Genomic DNA, 15,639 nt, shown 5'->3' on the forward strand with positions numbered 1-15,639 from the left:
CGCTTTCTTATATATCCATAGTCTTTTGGCGGCTCTATGTTTGAAATGTATGAGAAAGGAATAAGGAATAGGAGTGGGGAGAGCGTTTCATCCCGGGCCTGCTAGTGGACTCGTCGGTAAGGCATCCTAGCAGGCCCTGCCTTATACGCCGGGACATTGGAAGATTGGTAAGGGATCGTATTGTTGTTCTTTCTCTCTTCCTATCACTTGAATCTCTGGAGAAGAGATCTTTGAGTGATTAATCCCCGTACGAGCCCCCAAATAACTTGTCCTCGTGCGGTATATTAAAGTATATTTAATGATATTATATATTACAATGATACAAGTATTAAACGTAGTGTTGGTGATTAGTTTCGCTTTCTACTAAGGTAGAACGACCGCGTATTAAACTAAGCTAACCGTCTTTGTGCCTTCGGCACGCGTCTTGATCGTCTTTGTTGCCTAAGTCTTACACCGGCCTTTCGTCTTAGTACGTCTTCGTCGTACTGTCCGCGACACACTCCTCGGACATACTCTCGTCGTCGTACTCTTGCACTCAGGACACAAACTGTGACATACTGTCCCTTCAAACATTCCTTTCGTACTTTATATAGTCATACCTATTCGTTCTCTTTCATTCTATTCCTCAGTCTCTCTCACTTCAGACATTCGGCCATCCTAATCACTCGTTTTTCCAAGCATACCTCACTTTCTCCGAGTCACAGGTACTCTCTTTCATACCCATGCATCCTCACACCTGGTCTTCGTGCAGGACCCCTGTAAAGGGATTATCGGGCCTATCATAAAAGCTGGTAGACAGATTGGCACCAAATGTTTACCTCGACCCGGGTCTGTCCGCACGTGCCGCCTTGTTTAGGCCCGCGGTCGAAACAGGCCCAAGCGGACTCGAAAAATCCGATCCTACAGTATATATACCGATCGGAGCAGGTACGGGAACTTACGGGAAACGGTTGGTGGTGAGTTTCCCTCTGGTGGCAAGCGTGGGTAGCGCCGCCACAGTCTTATTTATAAATATTAATTTACTTAGTGTTTAAATTCAGTAACTACAATTCAGTGCCTCGATCGACCAGTACAAAAGTCGTCGAGGCACTGACAGCATTATCTCAAAGACATCGTTTCCAAAAGAACAAATTAACGTTATTAGCATCGTTGAAATTTATAAACGATGGAAAGTAAACTGTTTGTAAATGTGGTATTCCTGTTGTATACAAAAAGTTCACAGAAACGAATGTTGATACAAGTGTGTTGAATACTGAATGTATAATAGAATAAATGTTGACTGAGTGAATACGATTCACAGAATGTTGACTAGGAAATGAATACTGATCACATAATGATGTTTTTTATGTGTGTGTTTGCTGTTTAGATAGATTCAGTGTGTGTTTTTGTTAATTAATCTGTGTGTTGGAGAAATGGACATGGTTGTATGCGATTGGGTTAAGTTTTCGTTGAAAAAAAGGAAAACACGAAGTAGGAATGTTCCTTCACGATGTTGGCCTGGATATATCATACTAATATAATTGAAAGTAAGGAAAAAGTCCTTGATTGCCTCGCACATGTTTTGCAGCTGTTCAAAAACCCCAGATTATGGTCACCGTCGACCTTAGTGACTAATTTGGCAAATTGAAAACTGTGAGTCCATTGGTGATGATGGATCATAAAATGGTGAGTTCCAAGAACTCGCGCAGACCGTATGCGCGTTTCAACAAAAATATTGATACGATATTTCTCAGATATTTAACTATCAAATAAAGGTTAATTAAAGGCAGTTAAATATGTAAAAAAAGTTGTGTAATACAGGAGAGCGAAAAATATATTTTTCCTTATACTATTTTTCCATTTCTGTTATTAGTATTTATACTGTTCTATCTGAAATAAAGAATAATTAAAGTAGTAGTCCTATATTGTGAATAATAAAGCTTGTACTGTTTATTTTTAGTATTGTCAACCTGCTGGATGACACAGACTCGGGAAAAATTCATGAGAATCTCCAACACCGTTTCGCAATACAACAAATTGAAACAGTATTTCCACGACTCAGAGTAAGTTAATTATTGTCTCAATTATAAGGATTTGCTTTGAGTTCTATAAATATAAAATACGTAATGTAATATAATGCTATACTTTCGATTCGATAGAAATATTCTACATAATAATAAATCTTTGAATTATGAAATATAAATTACTTATTACTTATATACATTTTCAGTTCAATATTTTTCCAATTTTCCAAAATCGTTTTCACTTCTGTTTCCAAACTTTTTAGAATTAAAAAAACGGATATAATCAGCAAAATCATAATTATGTATGCCAATGTGAAAAAAATTGTCTTCTACATAAATATAATACTTTCTACGTTTATTAGACACAACTTATCTTTATACAAATCATAACAGTCTGTGACATTTAAAATGTCTGTTCGGAAATAGCCCCTTTAGTTCTCTAAACGAATAAAATACGTGTCAATCTGTCAAAGAATATTTAAGAGAATTTAGCATAAATGCTATATCAATTTCTGAACACTTCAAGAAAATTTATAGATATCTATCGCTAAAAACAAACTGTCCAAAAGGATAAGGTAGACTGGTTAAAAAAATAACTACATGAAGGAAATAAAGCATCTCGTATGTTTTTAAATCACAAACATGTTGTTATTGTATAATAGGATGATTATAAAAATAACTACGATTTCAATTTTTGACGAATATGAAGGAAAAATTTCGAATTTTTACAAATACAAAAACGACTGATTTAAGCAGTGAATGGTTCATTATACCCTTAAAAAATACTTCTGAGTTCAGAAACAATCTGAAGGTCATAAGAGATTCTGATATCGAATTGTACTGTTATATAAAGAAAAGTTTCAACTCCAAATATTTCAAAAAATACTAGTAATTTGTTCACTTACCTAACTCTAGAAGAGAGGGCAGATCGATGCACTAATCAAAACCTGGTAATCTGTAGAAATGAGCGAAATGAAAATACATTTGATTCATATATTGCAAAAGACAGCTATGTAAGCGTGGAGTGGCCAGTCGAAAAAGATGGCGACTTTACTCAAGCAGTGGAGTATTGCGTATTGGCAGTCAAGGATATTAAGTTCCATCTCTATTCATTTTGTGAGATTTTTCATAATTCGTTTACATCAATTTTCTGGTACATCACATGCGAGTCAAACATTCCATAAAAGTGATTGTATAACGATTTATCGTGGGATGTATCAATGTAATGACCTGTCGTACGTTAAATTTTAACGAAAAGTAAAACACTTGATGATAAAATGTATTAGTGCGGTTGTATTGTAACAATAATATAGAGAAGACCCCGGCAACTCTTATAAAGGTGTTATCATTCTCCATTTCAAAAATTTTAGAAGATCGTTTTCTTTTATTTCCTCTGTTATGGTAACGCAACTGACCCTAACGTTCCTTCGTCTATATCCAAACTTTCTTGGTCTTTCCATACCAATGAAATCTATCTATGCTAATTGTCATTCATACAGTAATGCTTCGTTTAAAGTTTAAAAACCAGAACTGGCTGGTATTTTTTCTCGAAACACAATCTAGAATTTGTTCTTTCACAGAGGCAGCTTAAAGAGTACAGTGAATTGGATACAACACCAGGAACAAGCAAAATACTGCAATAGCAAGCAAATCCAGCATATACATTCGGCCGAAGAAGCAATCCATTTTATTTTCGGATAAATACAAAGCATTTACTGTAAAGAATGTAATTAAAGAAATACTTATACTTATAAATTACAACATGACCTAAACTCGTGGTGTGCAGGTTACTAGTTACTGACAGGAAAATGTACGCGTCTGCCGTTGTCATACGCACCAGCGAGTATTCGACGGTACAATAATTTGATGCGCACACCTCCTCGCGCAACACGTACCCTTAGGAAGGGGCCGCTTCTCTACTAGTGATGATTGTGCGTTTGTAATAGTGGGATCAAATTTTTTTTTCACCGCGTGTACTGTACATGCGTCGCAACACGTCGGTAGCTCTGAATATTCGATACTGCACGGCCGAAATTTCGAGACTGAAATCATGGAGAGCTTCTTCCCAACTAGTCGCTAAACAACTATACATGATCTAACCGGTTGTTCATCAAATCTACAGTACAAGGAGTTTTATGGCAATGCCATATTGCCACCTAAAACGACTGCATTGTACATGAAATTATACAACAATCCTATCAATTTTACTATCAGTTCGAACTCAATTACCAACATTTTGTATAATAAATAATACACAAATAATGCACCTAAATTTATTCACCATATCGTAATATAATCTATATGTTTGAAAAATATTATGCTTTTATTTCAATAAAAATTAGAATTTGAATTGACTTCAAAAAATAATTGTCTAAGCCTCGAAGATGCCCTGGATTTAAGTTCAGCTTTCTCTAAATATGCTGCTAATAATACTCGTGCTACCTGGGTAATTCGTATTTTCGGTAAGTAATTGATCATCATTTGAATATGTATAATATTTCAAGAATTCTCGCTTACTCTAGTTTGAGATTTTAAATTCTTTAAATATACACAAAATTATTAAAAAAAATATATGGTACTGTGTATTAATAGCTGTTGTAAAGTTCAGATTATAATATATAGTTTATAATGTGCAGAGAACTCACGCATCTGTTCTGTCACGCATAACTTGTGAACCATGACAGTCTCGTGTGCTCTTCGCAATTCTCGGTTTGGAACTGAAAAAAAAAACCCCAAAAAGAAAAATAGTCAAATCGTTAACCGCATAGCGGACGACCATTTTGCACCGGTATGAAAACAGTTCTTAAAACTAATATCGACCATTCTCTGACGACATCTAGTACTCTTTAAATCATTGTTGTGTTTGCTCCAACAATATCACTATACCCATACCATTTACCATTTCCTTTTCTTTAATATCGAATTACTAAATTTAATGCATGTTCATTTATACTGTGTATTTAAAATAAGATGTATTATATTTATGAATTGTTATAAGATAGAAAACCGTAAAAAGATTTTTTTTAAATTGTGATGGAATATAAAATAATAGCATAAGAAATATATAGTAGAAGCATTTTAAAATACATATTATGTTGCAATTCAAATGCATTGCACGACATGCATTTCTAACGATAAGAAGTACAATTAACTTTAAAGACAAACAGTATAAGGAGCAAGCAAAAATGGCTTACGATTCGTTCAGGTTGATAAAGCTTATCCAATACTACTAACATACAAGGGTACCGACTGCGTTAATCGAAATCATTTAAATTCGTGGTTGGGGCGTACTAAACAACATCGGTCGCTTTAAATATGGAAACGCGCAATCGATTATGGCAATCAGGAAAATTCCTATTGCAAATGAAAGTAGAAACTCGCAAGATTATAATGGTATAAGTCGCTTTCCCATAGGCCACTTCAGTTTTTCGTTCGAGAGCATCAAATTTGGAACAAGTTTGGATCCTCTCACACAAAGAATTGATGCTAAAATAATCATTAATTTTCTCATGTAGAAAATCCGTAAGATGTACACATACACTTGTATATAACAATTGCTTCGTTTCCAGTTTAAGAGAAACTCTCCAACTCTGTATCGCCAAGCCCCTTTCTCTCACGACCAAGTGTTTAGGATGGTACTACACTAGTAACTTTCTCTTCGTGCCAAAAAAAATTAATGCCTCTGGTGGTAACAGAAGACATTTACTCAGGCGCCAACTAGCGCCAACTGGCGTCAACTGTAGATATAAAAATTGTCTTTCTGTAGTTGCCCTAGCCTAATCTTAAATTAAAATTTGTGTACGATCTAGGTAACAAAACTCCAAAATATAAGTGTATCTTTGGTGTCGCTTATAAAACGGCATTTTTATCTTATTAGGGTATCGAAAGCTATACAAAATATTATTTTCATATTATTAAGATAGTAAAAGATATAGACTCCATGGCATTTCCACTAAATGATCAAGTTTATACAAAATCCTTTACACCTAGAGAGTATCAAGTAAGTATTTTTTGAATTACCTAAAGGATTTTATAACAACAAATTAATATACGGTATATTTAAACTTATGGTTGCAGGTAGGATTATTTTATACTGCTAAAGAGAAGAACATAATTGTTTGTCTAGGAAAAAGTTACGAACAAACTTTTATTGTTATAAAATTAATCCAAGAGTTTGCTACCAATAATAGGAGGTAATGTATAATTGAAATCAGTTAATTCTTTCAATGTCTTGTTGAATACTATAAAATTATTATTTAATAAATTTAGATTGTTAAGTAAAGGAGGAAAGCGGGCATTATATATATTGACAGATGTGGAAAAGTATAAAATAAAAGCAAGTTATATACAGCAATTAACAGATTTAAAAGTTCTATTATGTGATACTTGTTCGTCTACAGAATTTACAGAAAAATTTGAAATTTCTTATGTAAGAAACATTATCCTTTCTATAATTTATTATTTTTCTTTTGTTGCCTTTTATTACTTATAAACATTTTATTTTAGGTATTAGCTACAACTTCTAAAACATGTGCACAATTATTAGCAGAAAAAAAAATTTTACCACATCAGATAAATCTAGTCATAGTTGATGAGTGCCATAAATCTGCACATGATAACAAATTAATGTTCATTTTGCAAACCTTTTTAACTTGCATCGATGTTCCTAGAATTATTGGATTAGCTGTACCATTGTTTAATTTAATGCAAGAACCTGGAAGATTAGGACTCGAAATAGAAAAAGTAGAAGCTATATTTCAATGTGAAGTTGAAACAGCTAGTGATATATTATCTATACTACGGTAAGTATAATGTTTTAAAAAATCATACTTCTATATAATTATAGTGATTTTTTTAATAGTTATAGCCCTAAACCTAAAGAATATGTAGTGGAATATTCTAATAATGAAAAAGGAGAATTGCATAATACTATTGAGAATTATACATTACATGCTATTGAATTTTTACGCGATCATCGACATGACCCAACAGAAATTTATAACGAAGAGTTTTATGAAGATATTCAAAAAATACCGGACCCCACAGAAAAACCCTTTGAGATGATGCAAGATTTTTTACTTATACTAGAAACTCTTGGTCCATGGTGTGCAGATCGTGCTGCACTTGCTCTTTTAATTTTGATTGAAAAATTAAAAATAAAAACACCTTATGAAAGACATTATTTGTTATTGAATATGGTGGCATCCGTTTTTACAAAAATACGAGCTTTATGTGATAACACATTTGAAGCTTTATCAGAAAAAGAGAGAATATATAAGTATACAACACCAAGGGTCCATCGATTACTACAAGTTTTAAAAACCTATACTCCATATTATACCAAGGATATTGATATTTCTCATAATAAAATGAACAACGAAAGTAATCTAAAAAATTTATCTAGAAATAATAAAGGAAGTTTCCTTAAAAATAATTTTCTAGAAATTAAAAAATCAGCATGTAATTGGAAAGGTAGTGATGAAAATTATAAAAAACTACCTAAATCTGAACGTCATATGCGTGGAGTTACAGACCTTGATTTACTCTGTGGGGTAATTTTTGTAGATAAGGCATTTGTAGCTAAAGTTTTATTCTATTTATTAAATGAAATATCTACATATGACAAAGACTTACATTTCTTATCACCTCTTTATGCAATTGAAAAGAATACAGATGATATTGATTATTCAAGAGCTTTAGAAACAGAACATAGAAAACAAGAAGAGGTTTTAAAAAGATTTAGAATACATGAATGTAATTTATTAATTTCAACTTCAATTTTAGAAGAAGGTTTGGGATTAATTGATTTTATACTTGTAAATAATGATTATTCTATAATGTATAATTTTATTCTCTTTTTATTAGGCATTGATATCCCAAAATGCAATTTTGTAATGAGATATGATTTTCCAAAAACTTATCAATCTTATGTACAGTGTAAGAGCCGAGCAAGAGCTATGGATGCGTTACATGTACTATTAGTACCACAGAATGCATCAAAGGAATGTGTATGGCAATTAGCCCAGTATCATTACATAGAAAAGGTATTATACTATAGTATATGGTTCTTTCTTCATTATTTTTATTTATTATCGTAAAATTTGATCAAACATATGAAATAAATCCAATGTTTGATTAATGACTGTACTGTCTATTGGATTTAATTTATTCATGACCTTCAGTGTGTACCAGTTTTAATATCAACTATTTAATGTGGTTCATTACCTGTGTCCGTCCCAGTCGAAAATTTTAATGGAAGAGCATCAATCTATTTTGTAGACTTTGTTAGTAAAGTGTTCTAATAACGAACCAACTGAAGAAGAAGAAAATGAGGCAGATATCTATGCTGCTATGATACCACATTATAAACCACTTGATGGAGATGATGCACCTTCAGTCACTTTCAATTCTGCTATATCATTGGTAAACAGGTAATGTGATGTGATGAATGCATGAAAAAAATATGGCTCTAATGTTGTATTACTAAAATTTGTTTAATTGTTTGACACTCTTATAAAATTGGCTTGAACAGATATTGTGCAAAATTACCTAGTGATACTTTTACAAGATTAACACCAGAATGGTCTACAGAAAAGGTGAATGTAGACAACATGCCTATGTATATATGTTCTTTACGACTCCCTATAAATTCTCCAGTAAAATACATTGTATCGGTAAATTACTTTTTTTTACAATAATTTAGGAATGTACCATAAAATATTCTTAGTGAAACACTTATTTAACACTTTATTTTAGTCCTACCCTATGCCTAATAGAGCTATGGCAAGGCGGATGGCTGCATTGCGGTTATGTGTTGATTTACATAGAAAAAATGAAATAGATGATAATTTACTACCTATTGGGAAAGAAAACTTTAAAGCTAAACCAGAAGATGCAGAAGTACCGGCTTTACCGGATGAAAGTAAAGTGGATTTTTCTGAAGCGCGACCTGGAACGACTAAACGTAGACAATATTATTATAAGAAGGTTTTATCTATTAAAAATTAATTTGTCTTTTATAAACTTTCGGATGTCTTAATTTTTATTTCTTTTTACTTCATATTTTGACATCATAGTTATAATTTTTAGACAGCTGAAGCATTAACGGATTGTAGACCGAAAGTTGATGTTTCTTCTTACTTATATCACATTAACATGGTCCTAAGTTGTCCTTTACCTGAAGAACAAAATACTAGAGGTCGGCGTATTTACCCTCCTGAAGAGTCAGCTATTGGTTTTGGCATAATAACATTAAAAGAAATTCCTAAGGTAATACACAAACTTCAAAAAGCACTTCTAATATTAATTATATGCGTACTACAATTATACATATAATGACAGTTAATATTTAACTTTTTGTTTTAGTTATGTCCTTTTCCTATTTATACCAGATCTGGTGAAGTTCATGTAAAATTGAAACTCAGTAAACAGACTGTGGTTTTAAACGAAGTACAGATAGAAAAAATTTCCACTTTTGTCAACTATACTTTTACAAATGTATTAAGATTGCAACAGTATCTAATGCTTTTTGATCCTAATGCTTCAGAAAATTCATACATGATTGTACCCGTAAAATTAAGTAAGTGTAAATATAGTTCAAATTGTTGATCTTATAATTCAAATTTAATTTGAAATCAAATTTAATTTGAATCAGAGATGTCATGTAACTGACAATATAAACAGAAAGATGATAATTCTACCTGAGAAAATTAATATAAAGTATAGAATAAAAATTTTTCAAACACAGTTTTGTTTTCAGAAAAGTCAATTTTAAATATTCATTAAGTATGTGTCTGATTTAATACGATTTGACTAACATATCTGACTATTACTCGTGTTTTTTACTTATATTGATGTTAAACATTGGTTGTGACATAGTATTATTTGGTTTAATTGATTCTAACTAGTTAGAATATAGTAATTGTTAAAAAAACATACATGTACCGGATGTTAACAAAAGTGTGAAATCATATTTCAGTATCAATTCTTCATGTCAATACAAATCGAATATTTTTCTACATTTTTTAATCTGAAATTTCGTTAGATTCCTACTGTATATAATTTAAAAGATAGAATAATAAATAAATTTCAAGGGATTTGGTGGATGGCATTAATAAGAACACTTTTAGTATTTGAATTTTGCTTCATTGAATGCTTTATGTGTGGGCTATTGATTTCTAACATTTATTGTGTAGTCGCCATGTTTTCTTAAACTTTTAGTAATAATTGTGAAATGGTAGATACACAAGTATTGTATTTCTTTAGTTTATATTCTCCTTTGTTGTGGGAACTACAAGTATAACTTTATCTTCAATAAAGTCTCATAAATGGTGTCTAAACTTATGAGATCCTGTGTAATTCTTTCCATGAAATTACTTTTAACAATTTCATGTAATATCAATGTCAATGACAACCTTAATGTAGTATGGAATTCACTTTCCTTAAAATATAATTATCATTGTGCTTCTTAAATTATGCATGCTAAGAAAAAATGTATCAAATAAATAGTATTTGTTCTAATGTGACCTGTTAAAGAATGCAATTTATGTGCTATTCCTTTTCAAGTCAAGATTCTCAAAAATTCTACATATTCAAAAAAAAATATATTGTCATTATACCTAATAGTTTTTGGAAAAATCTATTACACTTTACATCAAGCATAGTATATAAAAATAAATTTAATATTTTATATATTTTCGTAGATAAACAGTCTGATGTAACAGTAGATTGGGATTTCTTAGAGTGTATATACAAAAGTAGAAGTGCAGTGCCAACCAAGGTTCCTGAAGAGGTCAGAAGGAACTTTAACTTTGATGCATCAAAATATCATGATGCAGTGATTATGCCTTGGTATAGGAGTCAAGATCAACCACAGGTATTTTGGTAAAATATTAATAAAATAAACAATTATTTCGTAAATTATATTAAATGTAATAATATATTTTTATTCATTTTAGTATTTCTATGTTGCTGAAATTTGCACAAATTTAAATCCCAAGTCCTCTTTTCCTGGTGATGATTATAGTACTTTTGAAGAATATTACCTTAAGAAATATGATATACAAATACAAAATGTAGATCAACCTTTGCTTGATGTAGATCATACATCAGCTAGATTAAATTTCTTGACACCTAGGTAAATATTATGACAAATGTAATATTTATAAAGGTATTGCTATATTTATACATTTATTAAAAATTCCATTTTAGATATGTGAACCGAAAAGGTGTTGCTTTGCCTACAAGTAGTGAAGAAACAAAACGTGCAAAACGGGAAAATCTGGAGCAAAAACAAATCCTTGTTGCTGAATTATGTGCAATTCATCCTTTCCCAGCTTCCCTGTGGAGACAAGCAGTTTGTTTACCTTGTATTTTGTATAGAATCAATGCCTTATTACTCGCTAATCAAATACGATGTCAAGTTGCACAAATGATAAATTTAGGACAGCAAAATTTAGATTCTAGTATGTATGAAATTAAAAAAATATTTTTCATAATATTGCTTTTAAATTCATAATTTAAATCTATTTCAGATTTTAAATGGCCAACATTAGACTTTGGATGGAGTTTAGCAGAGGTTTTAAAAAAATCTAAAGAATGTGAAAAATCTAAGTCTGCTAAGAATGAAATAATCCAAATAAGTTCTTTAAATAATGCGACTGATAATAAATGTCAAGATGTATTTGAAGATGCAACAGATAATTTGAATAAACCTAGAAAAGAAAATCTAAACGAACAAAATCATGAATTTCAATTGGTGAATATTAATGAAATAGAAACTGAACTACAAGTATCAAATAATGAAAATGAATTAGAAATTGGTACTTGGTCAAATGATATGGCAATGAATTCTATGGAATTTAGTACAGATGATTTAAATGTAAATGTTTTGTCAAACGATTTTAACTGGAATGGTGTTCGATATGGTTCTCCTGCATGTGAGTCAGATTTTGAAGGATATGAATCAGATGATATTTACAGTGATGGATTTGCCGATACTTCAGATGAAAGTGAAGATGAAAATAGAGGGCTGCGAATTTCTTATATGGGAGAGAATGTTGCAGAAGCTGTTGAAGATGAAAAACAAATGTCTAAACAAGAAATTAATAAAAAGATCTTGGATCTATTAGAAACTGAGAAAAATGCAAACGACATTTTATGGTCGTATACGAAAAAGAATGAAGAATCTTTAATTGCAAAGCATAGACAATCTCATTATGAATTTACTAAAATAAGGGAATGTGAAATAATGGAAAGTGGGTCTTTCATATCTTGTAATACTGAGATTGTAATTAAAAGAAAGAATTCATGTAATTCACAATTTGAAGTCAGTAAGCCAAGTTATAAGCATAAAGCTTATATAGAAACGATTGTTAATAAATTTAATAAGGAAATATTAAATAATAACGGCAGTTTGCAATTAATAAAAAAGGATTCTAACAAATTGGAATTGACATATTACCTGAACAACAATCTTTTTAGTTTTGATTTTCAACCAGAGTTAAAAAATCATTCAGGACCAAGTCCCAGTTTAATTTTGCAAGCTTTAACTATGTCTAATGCAAATGATGGTATTAATTTAGAACGTTTAGAAACTATTGGAGATTCTTTTTTAAAATATGCTATAACTACTTACTTATATTGTACATATGACAGTATTCACGAAGGCAAACTTAGTCACTTAAGATCTAAACAGGTATCAGAAACTTAAAATATTAATTACCTTTACTAAATAAACATTATATAATATTGATATTATATTCATTAATTTTTAATACTATAAATTATATAAACTTTTATTGAAATATATTTGTTTTGTTCAATACAATTTTTTTCTAACTATCATGACATTTTTTAGGTCAGCAATCTAAATTTATACAGATTAGGAAGACAAAAGATGTTAGGTGAAAGCATGATAGCAACGAAGTTTGAACCACATGATAATTGGTTACCTCCTTGTTACTATGTTCCAAAGGAACTTGAACAAGCTTTAATTGAATCTGGCATACCTTCTACACTTTGGAACCAAGCTGACATTCCAACTTTACAAGCTGTAAATCCTACTGAAATAACTCAACTTGTTAGAGAAACAGAACAAAGATTGGGCATCATGAAGAGCGAACTTGACCGTAATGATACTACACTTTCAAATAATTTAGACAACTTACGTTGTTTCATACCTTACAATTTAATTACTCAACATAGCATTCCTGATAAAAGTATCGCAGATTGTGTGGAGGCATTAATCGGAGCATACTTAATTGCTTGTGGCCCTAGAGGTGCATTACTTTTTATGGCCTGGTTAGGGATACACGTTTTACCCACAGAAGAAGTTTGTATTATACAAGAAATAGAACCAAAAGAAAGAATTCCTGGTAGTACACCGTACATAAAAGGAACAAACGAGCAAGGACAGATAACATGGACGCAGGTCATTATAATTAATCTTAATTACAAATATTATGAAAATTTAGTTATGATTTTGAAGGATACTTTAAGAGAAGTATGTTATTACAGATTCGTTATGGAACTTTGGAAGAACCACAAAATCCTCTACTTCGACACATTCCTGATCCAGAACATGAATTAAAATTGATGCTTGATGGATACGATGAATTAGAAAAAAATATTGGATATAAATTTCATGACATTAGTTATCTGTTACAAGCATTTACTCATGCTTCATATCAACCCAATAGATTGACTGATTGTTATCAACGTTTAGAATTTCTTGGAGATGCAGTTTTAGGTAAAATAAATAGTTCCAATTGATTGAATTTTATTATATTTTTTGCAATATTAGATGTAATATATTAATTTATAATTCTAGATTATTTAATAACAAGACATTTATATGAAGATGCCCGGCAACATTCACCGGGTGCTTTAACAGATTTACGATCAGCTTTAGTTAATAATACTATATTTGCTTCTTTGGCTGTTAGATGTGGATTTCATAAATATTTTCGACACCTTTCTCCTGGTTTAAGTGCTGTTATAAATCGATTTGTTAGAATTCAAGAAGAAAATGGACATTCCATTAGTGAAGAGGTAAGGACAATGTTCAAAATAGGCAAATTTTTGAAGTTATCAGGAACCAAATATTCTTTTATAGCATGACTTTATATGTTCTATAAAATTAAAAATGTAATTGCTATTTATCCAAAAAGTACTGAGGATATTATAAAATTCTTATAACCAAAGTTATAACTCGTTTAGTTTCAACTTTTTGGTATTATTTTCTTCGAATGACAATCTATTAATAAAATATTTAGAAAATTGTGCAAAAAATTATTTAGAAAAATTATAGTAAACTAGTGCTTTGTAAAATCAAAAAATAATCAGCAATAATAATCAAAATTTATGTGATGAAAATGATTGGAAATAAACAATTCTTTTATAACAAAATACTTATATTCTAGGTAATGAAAAAACCAATAACTCTTCAGTTTAGAAGTGATAAAGGTTATAATATACTTATTTACGAGGGAAAAATATTCCTTTAAAAATTCCGAATTTAATTATTTTTTATGCGTTATAAAATTTTTCATTAATTTGTTAAAAATTGTTTAAATAAAAAATAATAAACTGCATTTTTTATAACTTGCCTAATATTTCTGGAATAAATGACTATTACATTTCTGATTCCTTAGAACGTGTGGAATTATGCTCTAAAAGAATATATGGTTTTTAATGACTTCCAAAATATACCTACATTTAACATTGTCTTTTGTTGAAAGAAATATTTTCATCAATATCAAAATTTTTATATTGCTTCTTTGATGCATGTGTAATTACATACATTTAATTATTATATATCGTTCATTAGTATTATTTAATTGGAGAAGAAGAGTGTGAAGCAGCTGAAGATGTAGAGGTACCAAAAGCATTAGGTGATGTTTTTGAATCATTAGCTGGTGCAATTTATTTGGATAGTGGCATGTCCTTAGATGCAGTTTGGGGTGTTTATTACGCTATCATGAAAACTGAAATTGGTAATTAAATTTCTTGTTCTTATTTATACGTATTCTTTATAGAAAGAAAAAGTAATATCCATATATTATTATTGCAGAACAATTTAGCACTAATGTTCCTAAATCTCCAATTCGTGAATTATTGGAACTAGAACCTGAAACTGCGAAATTTGGGAAACCAGAAAAATTAGCTGATGGACGTAGAGTTAGAGTTACGGTCGATGTTTTTGGTAAGGGTTCTTTTAAAGGAATTGGAAGAAATTATAGGATTGCAAAATGTACTGCAGCAAAATGTGCTCTTAAAAAACTGAAAAGGATGCAGAGTTATCCCCGTGAAAAACTATGACAACACGTACAACATTAAAATAAAATAGAGTACAAAAAATAAAATAAATTACTTTAACAATGTTAAAACATATATTTCTCTAAAATTATGTTTATGAGTGTATTTATGAATTTGTAATATAAGAAATTTTCATGTATTCTAATTTAATGTAATATTACATTAACGTTAAAGCAAAGATTTATGAAGAATATAACAAAATGTAAGGAATAGTGTTTATTTGAAATTTGATTATCGATAAAAAATATGTGCATGTAATTAAGTTGTAAATATTTAAAATAACAACAACATAAAACATTCTTAAAGATTCTAAAATGAT

General features: G+C 30.4%; 1 protein-coding gene across 2 annotated transcripts; it reads left to right on the forward strand.

Annotated features, from left to right (window-relative positions):
* Positions 1-5,788: 5,788 nt before the first annotated feature.
* On the forward strand, positions 5,789-15,567 carry Dcr-1 (Endoribonuclease Dcr-1). 2 transcript variants are annotated; one of them, XM_076309232.1, is made up of 20 exons: positions 5,789-6,003; positions 6,081-6,196; positions 6,273-6,432; positions 6,510-6,805; positions 6,865-7,793; positions 7,869-8,047; positions 8,283-8,434; positions 8,536-8,677; positions 8,760-8,990; positions 9,093-9,272; positions 9,369-9,582; positions 10,706-10,878; positions 10,961-11,139; positions 11,214-11,467; positions 11,537-12,699; positions 12,862-13,434; positions 13,521-13,752; positions 13,834-14,054; positions 14,833-14,998; positions 15,076-15,567. In XM_076309232.1, the coding sequence occupies exons 1-20, from the start codon at positions 5,944-5,946 to the stop codon at positions 15,321-15,323; spliced, it is 5,868 nt and encodes a 1,955-aa protein (XP_076165347.1). In that variant the 5' UTR covers positions 5,789-5,943; the 3' UTR covers positions 15,324-15,567. The 2 variants fall into 2 exon arrangements, with proteins under 2 accessions (XP_076165347.1, XP_076165348.1); XM_076309233.1 differs by having other exon boundaries at positions 8,536-8,599.
* Positions 15,568-15,639: the final 72 nt, after the last annotated feature.

This window comes from Ptiloglossa arizonensis, chromosome 4 (genome assembly GCF_051014685.1).
Source record: "Ptiloglossa arizonensis isolate GNS036 chromosome 4, iyPtiAriz1_principal, whole genome shotgun sequence".
NCBI lineage: Eukaryota > Metazoa > Arthropoda > Insecta > Hymenoptera > Colletidae > Ptiloglossa > Ptiloglossa arizonensis.

What these genes read in the sequence shown, in the direction of transcription:
- Dcr-1 (XM_076309232.1), top strand. Translation starts at nt 5,944, where the DNA reads ATGGCATTTCCACTAAATGATCAAGTTTATACAAAATCCTTTACACCT. An exon ending in GACAATATTATTATAAGAAG is followed by an intron (nt 8,991 to 9,092) that starts GTTTTATCTATT and finishes TATAATTTTTAG; the next exon opens with ACAGCTGAAGCATTAACGGA. An exon ending in TATCATGAAAACTGAAATTG is followed by an intron (nt 14,999 to 15,075) that starts GTAATTAAATTT and finishes TTATTATTGCAG; the next exon opens with AACAATTTAGCACTAATGTT.